General features: G+C 43.6%; 1 protein-coding gene across 7 annotated transcripts in view; it reads left to right on the top strand.

The window, feature by feature from the left end:
* The window catches only part of LOC109973880 (nuclear factor 1 B-type), a 59200-nt gene extending 44211 nt beyond the window's left edge, over positions 1–14989 (top strand). For 4 of the 7 annotated variants that reach the window (XM_020623736.1, XM_020623737.1, XM_020623734.1 and 1 more), the window contains exons 7-12: positions 866–1000; positions 1148–1332; positions 3734–3872; positions 4313–4395; positions 8036–8124; positions 11288–14989. In XM_020623736.1, the coding sequence (XP_020479392.1) occupies positions 866–1000; positions 1148–1332; positions 3734–3872; positions 4313–4395; positions 8036–8124; positions 11288–11420 (764 nt within the window). In that variant the 3' untranslated portion in view covers positions 11421–14989. The remainder of the gene's footprint in view (positions 1–865; positions 1001–1147; positions 1333–3733; positions 3873–4312; positions 4396–8035; positions 8125–11287) is intronic. The other 3 variants (XM_020623735.1, XM_020623740.1, XM_020623741.1) reach the window with 3 other exon arrangements.
* The last annotated feature ends 4941 nt before the right edge of the window (positions 14990–19930 follow it).

Genomic DNA, 19930 nt, shown 5'->3' with positions numbered 1-19930 from the left:
TTGCAGAAGGAGCACGAGCAGACATAGGCCGTTGCCCCTCACCCTTATTTGTTATCACGTTCCCTTCAGACACTGTCTTACCATGGAAAATTGAAAACCCACAGCCGTGACAGCAGAACATTGCTCATGAAAGTGTGGAGCAGCAATAATGAGCAACTTATGTGCATACTTTGAGTTTAGAGCTACAAAGATTTCACATCTTCTGCCGAACCTTGAGGATTATTTATGGGGAATCACAGTAGCTTGTCAGCCGGTGTGGCAGGCCGAGGCCAGCAGATGCCGCACTGTAATATTCTACTTAAGATTACGTGAGGGTCTTGAAATCCTATTTGAGTAACCGTGTGCCAGTTCACTGGACTTAATTGTCTGCTCAGACATGACAAACGCCACATTTGCACGGGACTCGTGTTTCCTGGGGATGTCCGGTGATCTGTAGTGATACCACCGATTATTCCTGATTCTGACCCTTTGCATTGTCTGTAATTTTTGAAGTATGTTTTCCATTGTCTGCTGCATTTGTGGAAGAAATACGTCCCCTGACATCACTAATCCCATGCAGATCAAATTCGGCCTAATTTCAACCATAATTCATTTTTGACACTTAATTCATGACAAATGAAAGCTTCAGGAGAATCTGTTGGGAAATTATGTGATTTGATTCTGCAACAAATCTACAAAAGGAAAAAGGATAACCTTGGAGTGCTTGTGAAGTCTGAGTGCTTTGAATCTGAGAATCTGTTCCACAAAACACACAAAACATGAATGTGCTTCCATCTAGTCCTGTGCACAGAGAGGTTATAGAATGGAAGTGTTAAACTTTAAGAATAAGGCAGGCTTCTTCACAGGCTCTGTGTTTTCCTGCCAGCAGACATGTCGTCTCCCACCATGAAGAAGCCAGAGAAGCCGCTGTTCAGCCCCACCTCCCCGCAGGACTCCTCACCCCGACTCAGCACTTTCCCTCAGCCTCATCACCCAGGCCTCACAGGTGTAGGACACAGTGGTGAGTTACTGAACCACTAGCCGACTTCTTCTCATAAATGCAGTTGAAAGATCTGTCGGTGCTTAATTTAGTTTGTAGATCAATGATGATCACGTGTCATGAATCTAAGTATCGTCCTCTTGACTCTTCTGTCTGTCTCTCTTGCAGTTATATCGACCAGGAGCCCCCCGCCGCACTCGCCGCTGCAGTTCTCAGCCTCGGCGATCCTGCCCCCGGCGCCGTCTCCCTACTTCTCGCACCCCACTATCCGCTACCCGCCCCACCTCAACCCTGCTGATCCCCTCAAGAGCTACGTGCCATCATACGACCCGTCCAGCCCACAGAGCAGCCAGGTCAGACTGGTTTTCTCGCCTTGTCTCTGTGACCGTGGCCTCAATTAATGATAAAATAAATTATAGGATGAATTCTCAGGAATAACAGCAAAGTCTTTGTAAAGCTGCATTTTTTAAGTCTAAACTCCAAAAAACATAAAAAAAATTATATTACAAACTGCAAACAAAACATTTTAAGCCTTGAACTGATCACGGCTTGGTGGGAGTTTGTTCTGGGAGGAAGCACAGACGCCTCCTGTTTTAATGCTGCCTGCCTTTATTGTAGGGACAAAGCTGGAGTTACAGCAGAGAGTTAATTCATTAGAATCATTTAGAGAATTATATTCCAGTAATATTAAATCACTAGTCATTTTTCAGGCAACCACAGACTGAATTTCTTATGTATTTTCTGTTTGATACATTCCCAGCCTTATACTTGTAATTGTGCTAAAAACACACACAGACACACACACACACACACACACACACAAGTTGATGACTCCATAAAGTCGGCCAAACTGCTGCAGAGACGAACAAAACTGCATCCAGACACTGTAGAAAGTGCAGCGCTTCCACAAGCTGCACACCGCGGCCACTGTTGGTGAGGGAGCAGGCGTCTCTACAGATGAGAGACCCGTGTGATATTTATGCGCGTTTTATATCCCCGCTGTTCTCACTGTAAACAAAGGCTTCGGAGATGGCTCCATCTCCAGAGTCGCGGGGGGGGGACTGTTACTCCAGAGAAGAACGGCGGGGAATGATAAAGGTTGTAAATATTTGCCGTTGCCGGGGCCCGGCTGTTGTGCAGAATTAACTGGCCCTCTGCTCGGGTGCCGGAGAAAGGAAGGAGAGGGGTGGAGGTGGGGTCCGGTAGGGGAGAAAGAGTGCAGTTGGGGGGGTGCTTAGCAAATAACACAGCTCTTATAATCCCATGGACGAGTGCCAGAATGTTTTTATGCTTGCTTTAACGCAGATTATATTACACTCTAATTAAAGATTCTATTCACATCAGAGGGAACCCCGTGGATACAGTTCTTTTCCAAAAAGGCCTGTTTGAGTTTTGAACTCGGGGCAGCCCTGAAATGAACGCCCCAGACAGTCTCCAGCCGTCTGAAAGAGTAGCCCCCACTAGCTTCCTTTATTTCCTTCTCCATATATATAGTCTCTCTGTACTCACACATTCACACCATTGAAACAGGCCGCTCCGCGGCTCTCTGTGCCTTTTCATGCCCGGGTCCTCCTAAATTCCATTTATGAGCACCATTAAAATCATTGTTTAAAATCATGTAGGAAATCCATGGCCAGTGACTGAGGGTCTATTGTCGCTTGTGCCCCCCAGAGTTTTAGTAACAACTGTGACAACGCAGTGAGTGAACGTAGTAAAAACCTTTTCTTCAGGCGGAGCATTAAGTGGAAGAGTCACCTTTTGTTGCTGACTTTATATTTTTCAAGGCAAACAGAGCAGTTGAGGTGAAATGGGCATTCAGTTTGTTTAGTGCTAACCATTCTGGAAAGCTGTAGTTTGTTCCACTCTTGTGCTGGTTTATTAAGATCTGCCCAACTGCACATTTACAAGCGAACAAGTGCTCGTAAACATTAGTCACTGGACTCGGTTTGCCTGCCTTCTCATGAGGTTAGAGGTTTAGGTATAAAGTACAAACTATAAAACAAAGGCAGACTTTGTATGTGCAACTTTACAAAAGCATTATTTTGAGCTGCTGTCACTTCTCAAGGTTTGTCAGTTCAATTGACATTTCAAGGACTGTTCCTGGACATGCTTTGGTTTTAGTTTTCATTTCTAGCACACCACACTGGAGCTGAGTTAAAAGACAGCTGAGACGTGTTAACCATTGTTTTTACCTTTCTAGACAAACTAAAACGAAAGCTGCTACACTCCAGAGATGGAGTAAACCGCTCCACACGTTTGGCACACAGCTTCCTACCCCCAGATTGTGTCCGGGAAAAAACATAATTCTAACCAGTTTCTGGGTCATACAGTTTCTTTTCAGTTGAGCAAAGAATTGTGACAGGAAGTGATGTCATCTCTCTTGCTTTTTTTTAATGAAAGTTGAGCGCAAGTGTATTATTGAACACTATTATATTATGAGAAGGACAGACGTAGCTGAGAAACTAATTGAAATGATCATTTCCCGGACTGGACCAGCTTGGTTTTGATTCTGCATCATTAGAAGAGTCTATTGGGAATTTTAGTGAGTGCTATGAATCAATGGTACAGTGTTAAAACTGTCGGCAAGTCTCAGTTTCGCAGGTTAACTGAACATTATCTCTGAAACTCGAGTGTAGTAATACACGACAGTCACAAGCTGGGGTTAACAACTCCCTTAAATCTCGACCAAATACAGTTTTTTGAAATGTAACCCCTGTGCTGAATTATTTCCTGTTGTGTGCTCTCCGCCTGCAGCCTAACAGCAGTGGTCAGGTGGTAGGAAAGGTCCCGAGCCACTTCACCCCAGTCCTGGCTCCCTCGCCACACCACAGCGCTGTGCGACCCGTCTCGCTCTCCATGCCCGACACCAAGCCCATCACCACATCGACAGAAGGTGCCCACTGCTGTTTGGTCACATCGACATCTTGTGTCCTGTTTTAATGTTCTGAACTTTTGATGCAGAATAGTGTTACTGCCCTAAAGAACAGTATTTCAGTTTCACTGCCCTCACTAGTTTAACATTGAGGGATATTTAACTCTATAAAACATACACAACACATTAGATCAAAACTAAAATGATTTTTGGGGACACTGATGCCATGTTTTTGTCAAAATATCCTAATGACTGAAAACTACGAGTGGGCCTGAAATAAAACCTTGCGGGGCTCCATGTAAGCTTTTTACTGGAGGTTGGAACGTTGATTGATGATTTTAAATTTATAGTGCACTCACTGTAAGTCACCTTAGAAAAGGGCAACAGCTACATGTGAGTTCCTGAAATGCCAGTTGTAATTCCAGCATGTTTTTGTGTTTTTGTGGTGGTGTGTTACCCAGGTTACTCAGCCCCCGGCACCCCGACAGCTAATCGTTTTGTAGGCCTGAGCCCTAGAGATCCGGCCTTCCTCCACCAGCAACAGGTGAGACCCTCCACCCCCTCAGCACTCAGCTCACCTGCTCCATTTATTCTGCTCCCCCACACCATCCTGTGACCCCTCCAAAATCCAGTCACACTGAATTTGATTTGTAGGAAGCGCTAAATTGTCTGGTTAGACCAGAGCACGTGTAGGCTGAGGTCAAGCGCTGTGCTCACTTTTGCAACACAAAGTTTTGGAAGGACTGAGGCTTAGTGCAGCTAAGATAGGGAGTCATAATCAAATCTTACTTGGCTTTAACTGTTTACTGCTGTTAACTTTTAGTGTTGTTAACCTTTGAGATTCAATTTGATAAGAAGCCTTGATGTTTAGAGGTCCTTAAATGACCTCCCATTTAATGCTTTCAGCACGTCCATTAGCTGATTTTGAGTAGATTATATCTGTTTTCCATAGCTAAAGGGTTTTGAACAATACATTTTTTAATCACAGTAATGAGTGCATAAAATAAAAATTAGATAAAAAGCACGTATCTCAAAACAACGCTGCTATACTTCCTTTATTTGTAGTATTGATAAAAATGCAAGGTGTCATTTGGCGTGAGTGTGTTTGAGTGGAAATCCCTCAGTGTAGAGAAGAAAAGGGCGTCTCCTCCCTGAGGCCTCTTTAAAGAAAGTTTTGGAGCCACTGCTTAGAAGATGGACGAGATGTGTGTGATGTGCACGACTGTGGTTCCTTCACACATTACTGTAGAAACTCACACACACCACATGCAATCAATACACTGAATATTTAGCATTGACGTCACGCACTTGCCCCAGCAGCCGCCTTAAGACAGATGTGGTGACCCCGTTTGTGCGCCCTCGAGGTTAGGAGTGTTGCAGTGTTGTCGGACGGGAGAAAGCGCTCTCCCCCACCCCGTCTTATTGAAAGCGCTGGTCTGAGTCCAAGGCTTTTCCAACCACAACTAATTGAATGCATCTGCACGCGGCTGCATAATGACGGCCGGGTTCTCCTCAGCTCGCTTTTTCAATGTTTAGCAAAAATGACAAAGCTGGCCTCTGTTTCCTCGCTCCTCTTTCTGTCTCTCTTTTTCTCTCTGCCTTTCTTTCCCCCATTTCCCCTAAAATCAGAGCAAAAAAAACAAGTCAGTGTTTGTCAGCAGTGGTGGGATGCTCCTATTCATCTGGGGAAGGAGAGAGGAGGAGGAGAGGGAGGATTCACTTGGCTGATGTCGCACAATCTTCCACATTTTCTGGTAGCCCTGCTACTACTTTGACTGGGACACAAAGTGACTACACAAGACAGCAGCGGTCTGAGGGAAGCTGAATTTTGTCCAAAGCTTTGTCCCCAGAGGCTAAAAACCATTTCTGTTCCAGATTTTGAAGCCAGATATATAAATATTCTCCTCAGCATGGAAATAGAAAATAAACTATTTACTGTTACATTTATTTGATCCAGTGCTGAATTATCTTAAAACACGCATCTGTGATCTTGTTGCACTGATGTGAAAAAAAACATATTATATAACAAAGGAGAGCGCATCTGCTCAGATATGTGGCTTAAATTGTGAAATTAAGAGTGAAAGGTTTGTAAGCACAGCTGTGACATGTTATATCCAGATTAATATATGCTCTTGTAGGCTTAAGGAACTATAAACAGTCTGCATGTTGATCGATTGATCGGGCTTCTGCCTGTCACTGTGGTTTTTATTCTCTGTGCTCTGATTTAACGGGCTGGGATGTGGCCTGGCAGAGTCGCACGGATAGACCTCGACGAAGGCTTTGTGCCGAAACACGTCAGTCGTTTATCTTTGCATTAAAGTTGCTCGGAACGCCGCAAGCGCTGCCAGACGTTTTGCTTTCCAGAGTCAGATGCCGAGCCAGGTCCGTCCAGCTACACACCTTCACCGACTATGATGTGATGTTTACTGTGCAGGAGGCTTTACTGTCACCCTCAGTTGTTCAGTTGCAGCCACATGTGGCCTGGTTCGGTAGGAAAGGGAAACACGTCACACTAGAATCAATCATTTAATAATACAGCCCATGCACAAACTGTTACTACAGTGTGAATTCAAACAATGATTGTTAATTCTATTATTTCATTAGTATAAAATAATTTAAGTCATCTAATAACTTGGTAGTAAAGCTTAAAACAACCCATTTCTCAGAGAAGATCCTATTCTGCAATGTGGCACCACCAAAATGGGAGTCCCTGGACACACACACACACACAAAGAGTAGGCTTCAAACATGGAACAAACAAAACACAAAACAACGCCACCACACGCTCCCACACCTGCTCTATGATTCTCAGGCAGCGAGTGTGTGAAAACCCTCCATTCATCTCTCGCCTTGGTTAACCCCTCGAGGGAATGCCACCGTCTAGCATTCCGCAGGGAAAGATCCGTGATCAGATGTCATTTGGTATTATCTAAGGAAGGATCCTAATCCACAATCTGCCCGCATCTGTTTGCTAACGTTCCCCGGCTCCATCCCCCCCTTCTCCCCGCTGCCTGTGCCACTCTGATGTGCCGGTGCCAGCGGACAGATGGCGAGCCCCTCGAGGAGCGGTGGCACCGAGCGTCTGGCCCAACCCGCACATTCTCTCCAAGCTTTTGTCAGGTTGGAGAGCGCGGGAGCTGCGTGGGGGTTTATTCTCCCAGCCTCTGATAAATACACAGAAAGCACAGAGGATGGAACAACATGCACTGATGGAAGGGTTTTACATTATTGGAAAGCTTTTGATTTCTCTGAGTTAGTCACTAGTAAAACTCTACTTCACATTTGTCCCAGAAAAACCACGGCTGCCTTCTGATGTGTTCATCCAGGTGCTTGGAGGAAAAAGAACACATTTCTTGACCGCTGCAAATGGCTCTGAATATTCAGTGTGCGCCTATGTCTGATTAAATCCCTTTTAAGAGCCTCTGCAAAACGTCTGCTGCTGCAGCAAGACTGCTAACAGTGCAGTTTTATCCCAGTGCATTACTAAATGAATGTGTTGACCACAGGGCAAGGTTAGGTTGTATCGGCAGAGGTAGCTCTCAGCTGGATTGCAGACACGTGTGCTCGTATAATGCATGCGAGGAGAAGCGGCTTGTGTGTGTGTGTGGCTTTTTTGTTGCAGTAATTTGTGATCTGGATGTAAGGTTGGCTTGTCTAAAGAGAGAGGGTTTGTGTGTGTGGGGGGGCTCTTTAACTTCATTGCAGTTTTGACCCCGAATCAATAAAAACAGTTAGCTAATGAAAACCCAGTCTGCATGCTTGACGGCGTGCGTCCTCCATCCTGAATGTGAAAGTGCACTTACAGTGAAGCGCATGCGTCCCCGGGAACGCATGGCCTCACCTGTGAGGAACCACTCGCAGATGAACAACTCACATTTTGTAACTGACTAACTGCGTTTTTTGCTTCCAGGTTAGCTGCCACCACTAACTGTAACTGCATGCTCTTTCTTTTATGCCTGTTTATAATTTTGATTTGACTGTTATCTCCCCCAGCAAATACTGATTCACTTATTTCATGTTGTTGGTAACAGCTAGGACTCATTTTCAGTCCTTTTTATTTGTGCTGCCTCTGCTCTATAGGCTCTTCTGCATGCATCTGTGTGTATACAGTATTAAGTTGTAGTGTATTCTGAAGTGGAAGTTGTCTTGGCCCAGTGATCTGACTGCTAGGTTTCAATTGACAGCTGAGGAAGTGTGACTGGAGCGTGACTCAAAACGGCAGGCATTATGGCCCCAGTGCCACTGACGACACTTTGGGGATTACTTGGCAAAGGTAACCTTTTCATTCTTTCATGCCGTCTCTCTGTCTCCCTCACATCACATGTACACACACTCGAAAAAGTTAATAATGTATTGTGTGATTGTTGGGATTGTCTGCTCCTCACATTTCAGAAAATCCCATATTCTGCATTTAAATATGTAAAATGACCTGGTCAGTCGCTGTGACTGTTGCTGTAGTGGTAGAGTCTTTTGGACACCCCTTTCACCTCCCTTCTCTTCCTTCACATATCTTTTCCTCCCTTTAATTTGACTTTTTCTCCTTAAGTGCATTCTGTTGTTGTCTGGTCAGGCTCTTTCAGCCCCGCTGCTGCCACAGATGACTGGTTCATTTCTTTATGTTGTCGGTGTATTCATTGCTGTCAGGATGGAGAGAGAAATTCAAGAAATGTAACCAAAACAATGCTTTTGAAATGAATCGTTACCTTTGACTTAGTGGAGCTATAGTTTAGCCTTTTTTCAGCTAGCCATTTCCCCAAAGGAGATAAGTGCATGTTTTTAAGTGCTTCATAAAATACAGTCAAATCTTTAGAAAGTAGAAACTTAATTGGGAGAAATCAGTAAATACTAGAACTTTAATTCTGTCATAAACACATTTCTTTGCTTTTCCTGTTCTCTATTGCAAGATGACATGAAATGATCCAGCTTTAGCACAAAGCTTTCCACATGGATCCACACCCACCAGAACTAAATGTTCACATTTCATAATACAAACATCACGTTTCAAACTATTAGAACAGATGATGTTGACAGAGCAGCTGTCTAAATTAGCAGCTGTGTGAGGATGTTTTGACAAACTTTATATATGACCTGATAGTGAAGTCATACTTTACTCTCTTCAGCCTAAAGATCTAGAAACCCCCACCCCTTCGTTTCCATACGGTGTCTCTCCGTCTCTGGGGGGAACCGGGACCATTTCACTGTGGCAGAGCGAGCAAGCCGAGCTAAGCCTTTTCCTGTTAAGTCTCCCTGAAAGCGTAGAGCATCTGTGTGTGTGAGTGTGTGTGTGTGTGTGTACAGCTCCGTTCTGCGTCTGCTGAAGTTAGAAACTATTTTACAAACACAGAGCCCCTTCAGCAGGCCTCCTAATAGACCAGTGGAGGCAGCAACAACTCCAGCTCTCGTTCCCTCACACGGCCGCCAACGCCTCCTCTTTTGTCCGTGCGAGTGTACAGTAATGAACGCAGATGAAACAGGTCCCAAATGAATTTAGTTTATTTTGTTACAGGGATGGGATGGTAATTCTATTATAGTTTGATGGATTATTCAGGGAAAACTGTTATATATATCCGGAATCAGTTGGATGTCTCTTTCTTTTCTTGCTTGGCCTTTGAATGATGCGCTCCGCTGTGCCTCTTCAGGACTAGCCCTCAAATTAAAATGCTGCCAGACTTGCATGTTGCCATTGTGCAGGAAATGGGTCAGCAATCCATTAAGATGCCATTAGATAATCTAATTTAGGGAGCTAATCCTTAAACGAAGCACACTGTATGCCCAGGCTGTGTTTGCAGGCAGTGGAATTAGTGACGTTTGGATGGGGCAGAGGGAGGCCATCTTGGTTATCTAAGGTTATCTAAGGAAATGCAGTGATGTAGGTCCACAGCCGCTATTCGAGTGCTGGAACATTAAGCAGCGACATATATAGAAGCAGCAGCATTTTTAAAGCTGTGCTGGTGAATTTTGGCAGAGAAGGGAACTGCTTGACAAATATGAACAACATTACCCAGAATTCTTAGAATGTGGCATCAAAACACTGCATTTACAACCTGGCCAGTGTGTGACTTGGCTTATGGGAGGCAGATCTGGACTGATGGCCGTGGATTCTAACGAGATTAAAACAGATCTAGTGTGCACACAGGCCTGTAGCTGTGTGGTCCCACTAGTGTAAGCCATTACCTGAGAGGAGTTTCATAAGGAAAAAGAAACCGAGACAGATGGAAGGAGCGAGGTAGGAAGAGAGAAAGCTGCAGCCCTCGGCCGCTCTGTGCTCTCTTTGTTCTGCAAGGTAGGAAAAACTTAATCCCCCGTTTCCTGTCCGATGCTTTTTGGCAAAGAGAGGAAGGGAGAGAAGAAAGCATGAGGGTTGGACAGGGGGAGAAGTGCTGGAGAAGATTAGCAGCCCTGAGGTTGTTTTACTCTTTGGACACTGAAATCTTTAACTTGAGTGATGTTTGTTTTTATTTTGATCTTCTCTGTCCTCCTTTCACTGTTTTTTTTTTTTTTTTTAAGGAGTCTGGTTCTTTTAGGACATGAGGAGAATTGAATTAGCACTTCCTTTGTTTTAAGTAAAAGAGCGGTGACGAGTGATTTGTATAAAATGCAGACTGGCTGAGGAGTTGCTTTCATGAGTGCAGACAGTGTTGTCTGTTGTCGTGAAGCTTCACAAAGAATCAAGTGTGCGCTCCACCTCTGCAGACCAGCATCTTCAGTCTTTAGCCGTGTCTGAGTTTTCCTATTCTTTTTTTCATCATCCATGTTTTCTCTTCTACCCAATCATTTGTTCATGTCAACTTCTTTTAACAGATCCTCACCTTCTTTGTCCCACAGTCGTCCTGCTCTTCATCTGTTCGGGTTATAGCTGCTGCCACACACATTATAAAAGTTTATCACTGGAGCAAACACCAAATGTGCGACACAGGTACTCTCCTAGCAGGGGAGGATGTGGGGGGGGCGCGCGCGGGGGGGGGGGGGGCTAATTATCTCACATGTACGTAGCGCAGCGCCCCTCGGGAACAACATGCTGTTTGTTCCCACTTGCATTTTCAGTTAGCACCGTCGCTCCCTGGGAACAATCACTGTGTTGTTTTGCCATTAGCGTGAGATGAATAGGGATGGGACAGCTTTGTGTAGGGACCCCCAGCCCCACCGCCACCAATCACACTCTCCCCCCTCATGCTTTTCTATACTGTCATCAGTGCAGAGATGTGGGCCTCGTCGCGGTCCTCTCACATGAGGAATCAAGTGGAATCACCTCAGCTTAGATTGACGAGCTAGCGCTGGCGTTTCTTTGTCTGAACAAAACAAGACCTTGAGCTGTGGCGAATGCTGGTCATTAACCAAGCAGTGTTCAAAATAACAGAAAGAATGTGATTTTGACTACACAAGTTGATGGCATGCAGCTAATCTCTCCACCCCTGTCTTTTGTGCTCTCTCCACAGTCCTGGTACCTGGGCGAGCTTAGTTCCATTTCAAGTGTCGAACGGGACTCCGATTCTGCCAGCAAATGTCCATCAGAACTACAGCATAAACATCATTGGTGAGCCCCTGGTCCCCGCTGAGACAGGGAACTGAACACAGAGGCCGGACGACCCCACCCCCAAGGTGGATGGATGGGTGGGTGGGGATGTTGGCGGTGCAGATCTAGCACTACAGGTGTCTGCAGCCATGGATGAAACCAGCAAAGCAGCACAAGCTGCACAATCTTTCCCCCAATCCCTCCCCCAACTCCTGTCCCCTTCCCTGGCCATGAAGTGAAGGTGAGGGTCGGTTCAGCGGAAAGAAAAAAGGCAACGCTTCAGGTCTGCTGTCTCCTCGCCCAGCTCACACACCCTCCCCCACCAGTCAGTTGCTGTGTTTGCAGAACTTTTCAATCCATTCAAATACTGTGATGTATAGATGCCTTAATGTTTTATTGCATGACACTCTAGTCTCTTAGCAGCAATTCCTACTATTTTTTAATGTCGGGAAGATGTAAAATCTTGATTTACACACACACGTACACACACAAGTGAAGGGGCCTGTGCATCGACGGCCTCTGCCTGGTGGACGGCTCCGAGACTCTAAGCTCTGCGACCTCTTGAAAAGAGGCTTTCCCACGTCAAATGATTCACTGTGTTACACCATAGGAACAAAAACTTGTAAATTCAGTGTTTTCTCTTTCTGTTTGATTTCAGTTGACTGTGATACCGCTCTTTGTTCAGAGAATGTGTTGACTTTGTTTATTCTTTACTGCTACTTCAAGAGTTAATGTAAACACTTATGTAAGAGTTGAGAACTCTTAATGCGGTTTTCAAAAAACACTAAATGTCAGGCTTGAGATTGGACCCATCGGTAAATAATTAGCAACTCCTTTACGAAAGGATTTAAAAAGACAGAGTAAGAAAATCTCAGTAGAGGCAAGTGCAATTGAATTTTTGAAGGGAAGCTATCAGTCTGTCGGCCCTAAGACTCTAAAGGAAGGGGATAACTATGAAATGGTTTTATGGGTAAAATGTTTAAGAAAAAAAATTGAATTTGATTTCAGTTGCATATCCGTATCCTCAGATGAGAAAACCATTAACGCAGTTGGGTGCTGAGCAAAGCCTGTACCTCTTTGGAGCCCTTCTCATCACTATGGGGAGTTTGTTTTTATTTATTCTGGGGAAATTCGTAACTGAACACAAGTAAAAAAAAAAAAGAAAAAGAGATGTAATTCATTTACAAGCATATGCATTTGGCCCTCAGCTTCAAAAGCTTATGTTTACAGGAAAAAAATACAGAATGCAAAGTTTTAATTCATGGAAATATAGAATTCATGCAAATGTACAGTCGGCTTAAAGCTACAGTGGAAGAGGTTGAAAACTGAATTTATGAACGCAGGTGGTGGCAAATCCCTGAAATCTAGAATTGTGCATGGCATGTTCGCAGCCATTGCCTCTGCTCTCCAGACACATCCATCCAAGGAAAATCTCCCCAGTACTCTTAATTTGCACGATGACATATAGTCCACATTACGTGCCTTGCCTTTGAATATAGAGACGTCACTACACTTGTTTTTGCTGCATTTATCATTATAGAAAAAAAATTAACATTTTTATGATAAGAATTGTTTTGTACTCTGAATGAAATTGTTGATTTTTAACTTCATGTACTACTCTATCTCACACTTACATTGCATATCAAGGCTGTGTATAGTTGCCGTTTTAAAGTTTGTAATCAACCAGCATTTTTATTTTTTTTATTTTCAGTATTTTGGTGGTTTTTCTAATAACCTGTCATCTTTAGTTTTCTTTATTTTTCAGTGCTCATTTTGTTCATCTTCCAGTTGCTATTGTTGGAGGGTGGAATTCAGAGTTATGAAAATTATGCAATACCAAGTTTTGCCTATGTAGGTAGTGCTTAATAGATGCGTCAATTATTAGAGGCTAGTTTGGAGATAGATAATATTGTACTGCATTTATTTTGTTGATATTGTTGTTTGTCGTCGTTGTTGTTGATGATGATGATGTTGTTGTTGTTGTGGGTCTTTTCCTTTTTTATTGACCAAAGTGGGGACTGCTTTCTATGCAGTGTATGACAAGGTCTGTTTTCTTTTTATTTTGGTGTGTAGGCCTACAGTACCGATAGACGGTGAGACATGTTCCAGTGTATTTTGAATTTGGGAGTTTTAGGGGGAGGGGTGGTATTTTTTCTAGAAGTGCATATAAAAAAAATGCACCCTTGGTCTTGATATGGCTGCAAAGTCACTGATTGGTCTACTGTGACGCTTACTTTCAACTTTCCACCTGGGGTGCTAGGGTGTGACCTTGAGGAAGCTCATTTATTCACAGGAGAGACGGCTTGACTTGAGTGCGACAATCATTCTGAGAAATCATTTTGCGCAGAATCCCGTTCTGTCGTGGATCGCTTAAAGATGCAGTGTGTAAGATTTAGTCCAAGCGTGAGAGAGCCCACGGTGGCCGTAAGGTGCCACGTTGTCGTCTATGACCACATCAAGTGTGAAAAGATAGCTATATATTAGGCATTGCATTTCTTGTGACATCACTAAATTCACGCTGCTACTGTGAAAATACAAAACTCCCTCTTGAGAGCCAGTGTTTGGTTTGTCTGTTCTAGGCTACTGTAGAAATGTTGTGCAACATGGCACACGCACCAGAAACTCGATCCGTTTTACACTTTGCAGCGATTAAGGGTAGGGCAAGATGATCACATGAGACGATACAACACTGCTGTTAACGGCTTCTTTTCTCATGTGTACAACAAATTGGGTTGGCAGTATGGATCGGCTAATTATTAAGGGTGGCCACAGCACCACCGCTCGGCCCCTTTAGCTGGTCTTTCCCAGTGGCCACTCACGGTACTGCAATGAAAAATCACCTTGGAGCCCAAAAAGCATTTTCTCCATAGACCACAGTGGTAAGAGAGACATCTGTGAAACTGTTGACAGGATTTTTTTTTTATCCATGATATTGTCTTTGTAGAACTTTCCCAGAGCCTCGATGATTCTTATTTTTCTGGTGATCACACACTAATGGGCACTCCTATATTCCATTTCTCCTAATGGATCCCTTTAAATCTTACACACTGCATCCTTAAAGCTGCAACCGAGGGCGGATGTTGTCGCGTCCTTTTATAGAATCCTACGCCGTACAAGTCGAGACATCATCAAATGCAATTCCCAAGTAGATGCCTTAAACACGTCAGCGAAGTGGCCTGTGACCTGCGCAACAATCACACACCGACTAATGCTAGTGAGGCCTGTCCAAATCAGCTCCAGACAGACTCAAGCAAGCCTTTAGAAAGTGTTTTCTAAGTAGAAAATTTGTATAAATGTATATACGATATGCACTTATGTCGATCCCTGAGCTACTTCCCCCAGCAGAGAGCCCCATAGAGGGGCCTGAAGTAGACACTGGGCCACAGAAGCATGGTGCTTTCTTACTTCATGTCCAGTGGTGTGATAGATGCTTAAATAGAATCCCCTAGAAGAAACAAATAGCACCTAAATAGCACATAGGCAATCTTCTCCCCCCTTACACTGTTTTGACCCTAGTCTCAAACTAAATCTCTCAGGCGTATTACAGGGCATTATTTATATCAATCATAATCTTGCCATTTCTAATGTAAGAAATAAGAGGTTTTGCCCTAGAGGGAGCGGCGCCGTTGCTTCCAAGCCACCTTTAGCGCTCTTTCCCCACAATCGTGAAAGAAACGCCTCCCTCAGAGAGACGGTACTAACGAGAGCTCTGGCGCAAGCAGAGGGCTGAGGAGCAGAGAAAATAATCCTCGAGTCAAGCTCAATCTCTCCATCTTCACCCAGAGTTCTTATGCAGGAAAAACAGAAAAAGTCACCCCGTTCTATGTGCACTGTTCTGTTTTCATTTTTGTCGTTTTATTCTTTTCTTTATTTTAGAGAAACTAAGTGCTTTGCAGCCTTTGGCCATTGGAGACCCCACTGAAGTGCATTGTCCCCAACTGTGTTTGTGAGTGAATGTGTGAGAGAGTCAGGGTCACTGTGCTGTTGGTGTTTTACTGAATAGGAGACTGTACATAAGGGTAAATATCCTGGTTGATAGCGGTAGACTGTGGGGTTAAACTCTGCTTTGGCAGCTTGAGTGTGTGTGTGTGTGTGTGTGTGTGTGTGTGTGTGTGTGAGACGTAGCGAGCTGGATGTGCAATCCAGCACCTCTGACACAGTGAGAGAAGATGAGGGTCTTTCTATCAGAAAAAAGGAGTTTGTACACTGTAAACTCTCTCGAGAGTTCTTCTCTGGAGCCCTTATTTCTAAATCTTCAATTCCGGGGAAAATGAGCCAGTTCTGTTTTAGGAAAAACAAATGTGGGTTTATTTATTTTGGAGGATGGATTTGAGTTAGAACTCTCCGTGTTTCCCCCGATTAGTATGTTCCTGTATGTAAAGTCAAAAGAGGCAGGAAACATTCTATACAGATCCATAAGTATAAAAAACAAAAACAATGACGGTTTTAAAAATTCTTATTAGTGTGATTTCTGAGCTTGGTTAATGCCTGGATATTTCCATTTGGGAAAACACTTCATGAATATTTGAATTGTTCTTTCATTAGTGTGGCCATAGAGTGTGATGTGGTTTATCTTTTTTTTTTTATGGGTGTGAATTCTTGTCCAACAAGACGCCAGTGGGAGTGTGTTTGTCGTAGCAGCTGGGAGGTGATGTCGTCGAACCTGTAGAAAAGGCCCCAGATTGCACCTGACCTTAACAAGAACATCCTCAGTGAATCTGTCAGTCTCTTCATATTATCGCAGGACGCCCGGTGCTACATCTCGCCATATTTCTGATTTGGCTTGCCAAACCTGAGCCATCAAACTGGTTCGAAGATCAGTAAAGGCATCAAGGCATCACTCATTTTGTGCTTGCCACATGCTGTCTATGCCTGATGTCACGTAGGAAACCCTCCATTCACGCTGCAAACAAACGGGTGCTTCAGAATAGGGTACTGCACCTTCCAGCTGATCCTAGGTAGTGTATTTGGACATGTCTTTTTATTGCTACGCACGGTGTGATTGTAGCCTGTCAGACAGCTCTTGAAACTTTATGAAATCTGAAACAGTGTGTCACCCATCAGCAGGTTCAAGAGCCTTACTTAAAGGCCAAGACACTCACAACGACCTTATTGGAGAAAGTATTATGTCACTGATCACAGCGATCATCGAGAACAAGAACATTATGCAAGGAGGACCTGTGGCACTCATGCAATATGTGTGGCTTTCCTGTCACACGTTCATTAGGGACTGAGAGGGCGTATACACGCAGAGGTTAAAAGTTCATTTTCATCCTACATGAGCAATACACACCTTCCATACGTTGACTAGCTGCTAGTCACTTGGCATCAGGTTGTTATAAAACATGAAAACCAGCATTTTTACAGGATGTAACATTCACCAAAAGAAGACAAAAAGAGCAATGCAGTGCCTGTTCACGATGTCCAAGTGTCTGTTGTATATAACTGTAAAATATGATAGACTTACTTTCATATGTGACGAGAAAAAAACTGCATCACACAGAAGAGAATGTGGCAAACCCATCTGGAAATGTATTATTACTGCTCGGGTGTTTTTGGAGCTTTTTGTGATTTATTAAGTTTCTTCTTTTGTCAGCGCGCGACGCCCACATCAAGCTTGTTCAGAATATGAGAGGAAATGCTTGTTCTTCTTCGTTTGCTTTTCTTTTTTCTGGGAGGGGGAGCGGGGCAGGGGGGGTCAGTGCTACGTTAGCGCAGTGAACAGATGAATTCATGTCTTTTCTTAAGATTAGTCACCAGTTTTCTCTGCAGGGCTGATTTGTGTTTGGGTCTTGTGGCACTTTTAATTCCCTCTACGCACACATTTATGAATTGTGGTGGAGTTAACGAACAACAACAACAACAACAACAACACCAAAACAATATGTAAACAGTCTCCAGAAGTGATCGTAGTTACACTGCAAGTGTGTGCAAAGGTCTATGTATGTATCTGAATGTACGTTTTAGAGGACTCTTTGGAAACCTTGTTTTGTTTGTTTGTTTTTTAATCTTTTCTTTTGCAGTTTAGGAGTCACAGGTGTCCATTGTGAACTGTATAGCGAAGGCCTTGATATCCCTTCTTTTATTGATTTTAGAAACGCCGAGCATTAGGCGATGCCTTCAAACTGGTTACGTTTGGTGCAGGGGCTAAAATTGCCACAAGATTAAAATCAGTGTAAATAAAGGCTCAACTTTTTGTGATTGTTACTGTTATATCCAGCCTATATTGCTAGCGGCTGTTTTTACTGCAGTCAATTACTGGAAGTGGATATATTTCCTATGCAAAACTGTTTAAACAATAAAATGAGCTATGCTACAAAAAGGACTTTTGTATTATGGTTCTTTGTTATTTTTTCATATTTGATTTTGAATGACTGTAAAATGAAACCTACAAAAGTGAACCTGCTAAGTCCAGCCAGGTAAAATACAAGAAATACTGATTTGTTCTTTCTAATTAAAGGACTGGATACAAACAGCTGAGCAGAGAAGAGGCATGTGTTTTCTCATCACACATTCATCCTCCCTGTGTGAGATAAATGTGGCTCAGCAGGTAGCGCGGGTCGTTTCCTAACCACAAGATTAGCGGTTTGATTCCCAGCCTGTCCAGTCCACATGTCGAAGTGTCCTTGAGCAAGACACTGAACCCCCGTTTGCTCCCAGTGATGTCAGCAGTGCGTGAGTGGCCAAACATTGTGAAAGCGCTTTGAGTGGGCTGCAATGGATAGAACGGTATAAGACCATAGGACCATTTAAAAATGAAGAGGTCAAATTGTTACATCACAAATGTGGCCTTGGTTTTGATAGTTAAACTTCTTTGGAACCAGGAAGTCTGGAAGAAACATCTCCAACGATTCAAGAATCACGCAACTGATTTGACTATACCAAAATATAGCATCACCTCATCTTCATATATATGTTTTTCCTATATATGTCTATTATCTATATATTTTTAATCTAAGTTTAAAAACTACTGCGGTGATCAAGTCTATCTGAAGCCATAAAACTGCTGCCTGTGCTTAACTGGAGCAGCTCGGCTTCAGAATTTTATGTGCACCATCATTTGGAGCCTTTTTTCCTGGACTCCACTGAAAACATTAATCACCCTGGAGAAGGTGTCACTTTTTCTGCAATATTATTAATAATATAATATAAGATTCAACCTTCTTGTTGCCCACAATTTTCCTGCCTTATAGCGATGAGGAAACCTGTATTATAATATAAAAACTGTTGCAACGTTCAGCGCCACCTCACTCGAGGTAGCCTCTGAAACCACACTGAAAGAGGAAAACTATTTGTGCAGGGGTGGAATAAGGACAGTGTCAGATCAGAGGAAAGACGATTGGCTTTAAGAATTAAACTAATTGGATTTCACTGATTCTCTAAAGTGTATCTGTGACAGTTTCCCCGGAACACAAAGTCTCCATGTCCTGGAGCGATCCCATGACTCCACGTGCCTGTGCTCCATCGTGGTAGTGCTCCAGTTATTCTACTGTAAAAGCCTAATCCTTGGGGACTAGGAGGTAGGGTCAGTCTGCTGGGACCTCGGAGGTCCAGGGTTACTTTGTCAAGCACTTGAAGATCTGATCTAAGCCTTTCTAATGAGACTGAGGACAGTGAAGGAGGCAAAAGTCAGGCTAAAGCACCAATTAAGTCTCATTACGGACCTGTATGATGGGCTCTGGACTCAGCTGGGCACTTGAGGACAACAAGAAGCAGTGTCAGTGGAGCCAACAGGACCAGGTGCCCCGTCCACAGCAGGGGCGCAGTGGCTGGATGAGGTACTGCATGCTGAACACCAGGCACAGAAAAGCCCACCTGGCCTAGGGCACAAACCGGAGTTCATTTGGCTATCATTAAAGAAGACCAACAATGTGGCACGCTGATATAAAATTACCCAATCTATAATGGTAATCATTAGGCCATTTATCAAAATTGGCCAGTTGAGTCAACATCTGGTTTCAATAGGGGGGCTCTAGTCGCTGAGGGTCTTGGCAGCAACTTGTATGCTACATATTTTCCCCTCTCTTTTATCAAGGCCTGTCAGTGATTTGACGAAGCTAAATAGATGATGATTTGGCCCTATTATATATCACAGGGCTCAAGCTAAAGGGATTTGTGGATTTTTTTTCTCCCTCTTCTACCAGTATGAATCCAGGAAAGGTAACATCACCATGTGCTTCTTCACCATGTGTCTGAATGTGTACCAAAGGGAGGATGGAGTGGGGAACAGCACACTCACACAAACCTGTGAGTGCACAGGCTGGACCCGGCTGCTGGACACAAGCCAATGCCAGCACAAAGAACTCTGTCACATCCCCAAGTTTTATGGGAGGAATATGATATTCATCTTGTGTGCCGCTGAATCAAGCAATGAATTACTCTGGCATCAAAGTAGGAGTGTAATGCACTTTATCTACCAGGAAGTCGTTAAGGCAGAATTTGTGCAGATTTCTCAATGGTTTATGACAAAGAGAAGGATTTATATTGTTAACGTTTGGAGAAAACAATGTCAAGATCACAATTTTAATACAGAAAGGAAACAAAACATTAGCTTCTTTGAAACAGA

This window comes from Monopterus albus, unplaced genomic scaffold (assembly GCF_001952655.1).
Source record: "Monopterus albus unplaced genomic scaffold, M_albus_1.0 scaffold309.1, whole genome shotgun sequence".
NCBI lineage: Eukaryota > Metazoa > Chordata > Actinopteri > Synbranchiformes > Synbranchidae > Monopterus > Monopterus albus.
The sequence above is the reverse complement of the archived record's forward strand: the minus strand, read 5'-3'. Positions and strand labels throughout refer to the sequence as shown.